Source organism: Cebus imitator, unplaced genomic scaffold, assembly GCF_001604975.1.
Source record: "Cebus imitator isolate Cc_AM_T3 unplaced genomic scaffold, Cebus_imitator-1.0 Scaffold862, whole genome shotgun sequence".
Classification (NCBI taxonomy): domain Eukaryota; kingdom Metazoa; phylum Chordata; class Mammalia; order Primates; family Cebidae; genus Cebus; species Cebus imitator.
In genome coordinates, this window is record NW_016108177.1 from 187,538 (window position 1) to 193,105 (window position 5,568).

Here is a 5,568-nt window from a genome sequence, read left to right on the forward strand (position 1 = left end):
TCTCAGTATCTGTTTTGTAACAATGACTCAGTGAGAGGCAATCTTCTCTGCATATCAGATGAAAGCTTCACAGAGTGAAGATCTTTTCTTATCGATGTGGACTATGAGGAGGACTCTGTGTGGCATCAACTGCCTTCTTTATATCATGTACCTAAACCAGTGGTCTTCCACTGAGAGCAATCATTCTTTCCCCCTCCCTCCCTTGCCTGGGGACATTTAGCAATGCCTGGAGATATTTTGTTTGTTACAACTTTGTGGTGGAGAAGGGGGTGTTGCTACTGGCATCTAGTAGGAAGAGGCCAGGGTTGCTGTAAACATCTTACATCTTGTTTATAATTCAAAATGTTCTTAGTGATTCTGAATATTACTAAAGACAAATCAGAATTGGTATAGGGTTGATGATTAAGGCAAGGAAGGATTTGGTGTCATTTCTTAAGCTGGAAGTATGGATCCTGCCTTTCCAGAGAAGAATCTCTTTTTTTTCATCGAATTTTTTTTTTCATTTTTCCTTTGTATCTGTCTCTCTGCCTCTCTCTCTCTTCCTCACTCTGTCTCTGTCTGTCTCTCTTCCTCTCTCTCTCTCTCTCTCTCTCACACACACACACACACACACACACACACACACACATACACACACCCCTTCCAAATTCAAATTCTTGGGTGCTTGGACCATGAATCAGGTTGCTACGTGCAGGGAGAAGAGAGCAGCTGAGAGGGAACACACACTCATGACGGGGAGCTGGATCTTTATTGAGATTTATTGAGAGTTCTATGACCGGTAGGACACTTCTGGAGGCTCTGGGTTGTGGCCAAGGGACCAAGGTCAGGCCAGAATGAGTGACACACACTTTGCTGCTCAGGTCCAGTTCCAGGTTCTGTTTAAGGCTGGCTCAGGATCCAGGGTTAATTTGCCTGCAGGACCTTATTGATCCAGGGCCGGTAATGGGAGATTCGGGTGAAGACAGCAGGGGGCTTTGCATCCACCCGTCCATAGGATACAATGCCCTGGGCCACCCCAGCACACAGAAGAGGGCCCCCGGAGTCTCCCTGTAGGGGAAGGAGAGAGAGAGAGGTAGAGCAGGAGGTGAGGCCAGGAAGTCCTCCACTCCTGCCTGCCAGCCAGCTTAGAGTCACAGTGAGACCTCAAGTCAGACCTGGGAGCTGGGTGGGGCTCCTTATTTATACATCTAGTTCTGATGCCCCTTCTTCCTTTCTTGGGACAGTCATCCACATTCTTCACGTTAACCCATTCCCCCAGTGCAGTAGACTGGAATGGACGATTAGAGGCTGTCTTGGGCCATGGGAGGACAGACAATTCCTGTGATGCCAACCCTTTCACTGGCTGATAGCCTTCTGACCCCATCTTCTAGGAGCATTCTGACCCCTGAACAGTGAGTTTTGGAGAAGAAACCTAGTTGGAGGATCACCTTAAATGCAGATTTTGTCTTCTTGGGATTTCCCACACACAGCTGAAGATTGTGGTCAAAGTCTCTGAAGTGGCTGCAGGCCTGGGGTTCCATGAGTCTCAGCTTCACCTCTTGCAGAGTGTCTGAGATCGGCTCCATCACACCTGTTCTTCCCCAGCCAGCCACCCGGCACATTCTCCCAGGTGGGACAAAGTTGAATTGGGATGGGAGGGGGAGTGTCCCCACGGCCAGTGCCAGGTTGGCTTTATCCTTCAACTGTGAAGGGAATGAAGGACTGTCAGTCCTCAAAATGGGCTCTGGACAGTTGGAAGTGATCAGGGAGGGACAGGGTAAGTTGCTTCATGTTAGAGCTAAGCCCTAAGAAAAATTCAGGGCAATGAGGACCCGAAGGAGAAGCTTAGGAGAATGGGAAGTGGAAAAGGAGAAGAGAGGTGTTGTCACCTTTAGTAACATGATATCGTGGTGAAAAGTAGACTCGTTATATTTTGGATGACGGAATTGCTTTACAACCTTAATCATCTGCCAGGTGTCTTCTTTCTCTGTTATGTTATGGGCTCCAAGGGTGACTGTTATAGACCTGTTGTGAGGAAGAAGGAAGGAAAAAGAGTGACAGTAATGGCTTGGGGTTTCTCCTGAGGTGAGCTCAGTCTGAGAAAAGGGACTGGAGTCTCTCACTGAATTATCAGACTCTGCCCATCTTCCTTTTCATGGGCCACTTTTGGCGTTTGGGGGCTCAGGTTTTTTTTATGAAAGAGCTTTCTCAAGGAAGAGACACAATTTCCAGGACCCCTGGAATTGTTGGGGAATGAACAGGCCAGGGAGGACTCAGGGGACAGGGTTTGCATTTTCTAATTCAGGGAGCCTGCATGAGGACCAGCCCCCTGAGGCAGGAGATACCAGTAAAAGGGGAAAGTGAAGGTCTCATGTGGACCCTGTTCTCTGCCTCCCATAAAAGGATAGGTTCAGGACCCTGAGAACTAGAGGCCAGTGTTCTTGAAAAGACCATAGAGGAAGTGGCCCTGAGAATGGGTAGGGCCCTGAAAAGCGAACTGTATGTCTTGAGTAGGGTAGGGATGAGGAGAGCTACTGCTACAGGAGGGACCTTAGATGGGGCCTCCTTTTCCTCCAAAAGGGAGCTTAGCTTACAGTGACTGAGGCTCAAGGAACCATTCAGTCATGGACTAAAGTCTTTGAGCCCAAGTCTTCCCTCTCCTGAAAGTTGACCGGACCCAGGACCCCCTCTTCAGGCCCCATTGCAGGTGTAACACTGGTGCTACTCTGGTTGTTCCTCTCCTGCTTGGACATAAATGGACCCTGTTGTCTCACCTTCCTGCACAGTGAGCAGCCGTCAGCACAAAGTTCCGTCTTATCAGGAAACCACCACAAGCTTTCGGGAGACCCCTGGAAGTGACAATTTCTAGGAAGGCCATGTAGGGGCGGGAATGTGGCTTGCATTCTGTGCCCCTGATGATCTGCCCTGGAAGAACACAGGCATTGGTACTCTCTCCAATGAATGAACAAGTTGGGTTAAAGCTGAGCAAGGCTTCCCTGGAATCTCATTCTCACCCTGTGTTTTGCCCATCTTCCCTCTCCTGTCTCCTGCATTTCGTATCTTTTCCCCACCCACAACCTCTCACGTGAAATGTCATTCTTTCCTCCAGGTGCAACAGCTAAGGCCCTGCCTTAGCTCCATTCAGATGTTTTCAATTCAGATTTCCCCCACTTCCACCTTGCCTTGGCCCACCCTCCTCTGTCTCTATGTAGAACCCGATGTTCATATTCCTGTTTTAGATTTCTCCACAGCCCATAAGTGTGGTCAGAGTGAGCAAATCACAAGGTAATGGGTAGCCCTTATGCTCAGAAGATTAAGAGAACATATCAGTTTTCCTGGGGACACCCCTCTTTTTTCCACTTGCTCTGGGCTTTTCCGCAATTGAGGTGGGATTCCTCATTCCTGGGAGCTATCCTAGGCTTCAGAGAATGGCAGTGGATGTTGGGGGGGGGGTGCATCTCCAAAGTGGAAATTTCCTTGTGGGACTCTTGAAGAGAGATCTTGGAACCCTGTTTAAGAGTTAGCTATTTTAAGACTAAACATCTTTGTTTCACGAGCTGATACTGCAGATCTCAGAGTTAAGAACCCCAATACTCACCAGTTTCAGCTCTGGAGTACAGGAGAAAGAGTAGCAGGGGGAGAGGAAGAAGTGGCATCTTTCCAGAGAGGCTGCCTGAGCAAATGCTGGTTTTCCTTTCTAGTCTTGGGTTTTATGACTCCCAGCAGGCAAGAGAAGGGCAGGGCTGGTAACCACAGGAACTGCATGGTCATGTTTTCTTCTCTCACTCTGAATTGGCTGTCTTTCTGATCAGAACTTCCCCCAGAATCACCCTGTGTTTTTTTAGAGAGGAACTTGAGGCCTGAACTCCCAAGTGCTGATTTCTCAGATGTACCCTCAACCATGGTGACTTTTCTGAAGTTAGGGGCAGGAAATGGAGGGACCTTGTCTTTCTTTTCCAGTTAGGGCAGCTTGTGAAAGGCCCATCGGAAACATGGGGCGGGTGTTTGCACTGAACATTTGGAAGCATGCCTACTTTAATGGCTATGGTCCATAGTCAGAAATGCATATTGCAGAGTCCCAGTGCATGCACACATGTGTGTAAGAGTATGTAAGCACAAATCAAAAGTTTCAGAAACAATCTTTATGTTAACCATGTGCAATGTTCTCTGTTAGTTTCCATTCCACTCTACTCCACTTCACTCCACTCCATTCCATTCCACTACATGTCAAAACTTGAGCAACAACCTCACTTAAAGGATGATTCCTTGCAATTTGAAAAACATTGACCTGGGTCTGTCTCTTCCTCTGAACCACATGTTTTTGGCAGAAGAGAGATCCAGGAAGGGTAGATGTGGGAAAGGAAGAGACCCTAGGACAGAACTTTATGCAAAGAGCAATTGGGATTGGAATTCTGAGAGTGCAGGCACATCATATATTGTCACAACTCTTAGAGATATTACTTTCATAGCAACCCTATCAATAGGCATTACTGTTATCATCATTACTATGTCATGATATGATATAAATATATATATATATCTGCTATCATGGCTTATGGTTCAGAATTAGATTTTCCTGATTCCAAATCAAGAGCCCTATCTACTCTAGCACTAAAGAGAAATAGAGGAATAGAGTCCTGCCAATGTAGAGAATAAGTAAAGATGTAGGAGAAGGGTGTTTGTTCCAGAGAGGTTGGGGTTTCCCTTCTGTTACATTAAGAATCAAGATTTCCACAACAACCTGGGGACACACCATTACTATCACTTTACAATTGTAGAATTGAGACTCAGACACATTAACATGACCAAGATCACACAACTTATAATATCAGAAGTGGGTTTCAAGCACATACCTGTTATTTTCCCTGGACTTAGAGAAAGGAGTCCACATGATGGACTGCCATTTTCCCTGGAGATTTGTAAGGCATTTAGTTCAAAGATGGGGATGTGTAGGGGATAAGTGTCTTTTCCAAATCATTTAGCTATCCCCTTGGTCTCAGCTTGGGCTCGTGACCAGAGTGATTTACCCCTAGTATGTATTGGCCAGGTCTTCTGTTGCTTTTAACTCAATTTCCCAAGTTCTATATACAGCTCTTACTCTCTCTAGAATAAAACATTTATACACATTCCTAATGTCTTTTCAAATCTGGGCATCTTAGGTGTCCTTGTACCACTTTCTTCACTCTCTAGAGGGTTGCCAGAGAATATTCAGAATGCCCAGTTAAATTTGTATTTCAGATGAACAACAAATCATTTTTAAATTAACTATATCCCAAATATTGAATGAGATATACTAAAACTAAAAAATTGTTGTTTATCTAAAATTTGAATTTAACTGGGAGTCCTGTATTTTTATTTGCTGAAGTTGGCAACTCTACTCTGGGCTTTCCACCATTAGCAGGAAAGAGGAGAATCTGGAGCTGGAGAAGTCTTGTTCTATGGTCTTACATCAGTTAGACCAAAAAAGCAGAGGCTTAACAAATCAAAGGTGTTTGTTTTCACTGATAGAATTGAAGAGGTGGGTAGTCTGGGGCTAGTATGATAACTCCATAGCATCAAGATTCACATCCACCAAGACTTAAGTTTTTC

At 45.7% G+C, this 5,568-nt stretch overlaps 1 protein-coding gene across 3 annotated transcripts; it reads right to left on the reverse strand.

The window, feature by feature from the left end:
- Nucleotides 1-740: 740 nt before the first annotated feature.
- CMA1 (chymase 1) lies at nucleotides 741-3,744 on the reverse strand. Of its 3 annotated transcripts, none has more exons than XM_037735618.1 (5): nucleotides 3,578-3,744; nucleotides 2,754-2,904; nucleotides 1,938-2,004; nucleotides 1,428-1,682; nucleotides 741-1,047 (listed from the first exon to the last, which is right to left on the reverse strand). In XM_037735618.1, exons 1-5 carry the CDS (start codon nucleotides 3,633-3,635, stop codon nucleotides 904-906), a joined length of 675 nt encoding a protein of 224 aa, XP_037591546.1. In that variant the 5' UTR covers nucleotides 3,636-3,744; the 3' UTR covers nucleotides 741-903. The 3 variants fall into 3 exon arrangements, with proteins under 3 accessions (XP_037591546.1, XP_017376109.1, XP_037591547.1); XM_017520620.2 differs by having other exon boundaries at nucleotides 1,869-2,004; nucleotides 3,578-3,741; XM_037735619.1 differs by having other exon boundaries at nucleotides 1,869-2,004; nucleotides 2,754-2,828; nucleotides 3,578-3,733.
- Between the last annotated feature and the right edge of the window lie 1,824 nt (nucleotides 3,745-5,568).

Excerpts from the sequence above, each read along its gene's own strand:
- CMA1 (XM_017520620.2), bottom strand. The coding sequence starts at position 3,635 with ATGCCACTTCTTCCTCTCCCCCTGCTACTCTTTCTCCTGTACTCCAGA. Across the intron at positions 2,905-3,577 it reads GTACTCCAGAGCTGAAACTG|GGCAGATCATCAGGGGCACA; the intron begins GTGAGTATTGGG and ends GTGTTCTTCCAG. Across the intron at positions 1,683-1,868 it reads ACGATATCATGTTACTAAAG|TTGAAGGATAAAGCCAACCT; the intron begins GTGACAACACCT and ends TTCCCTTCACAG.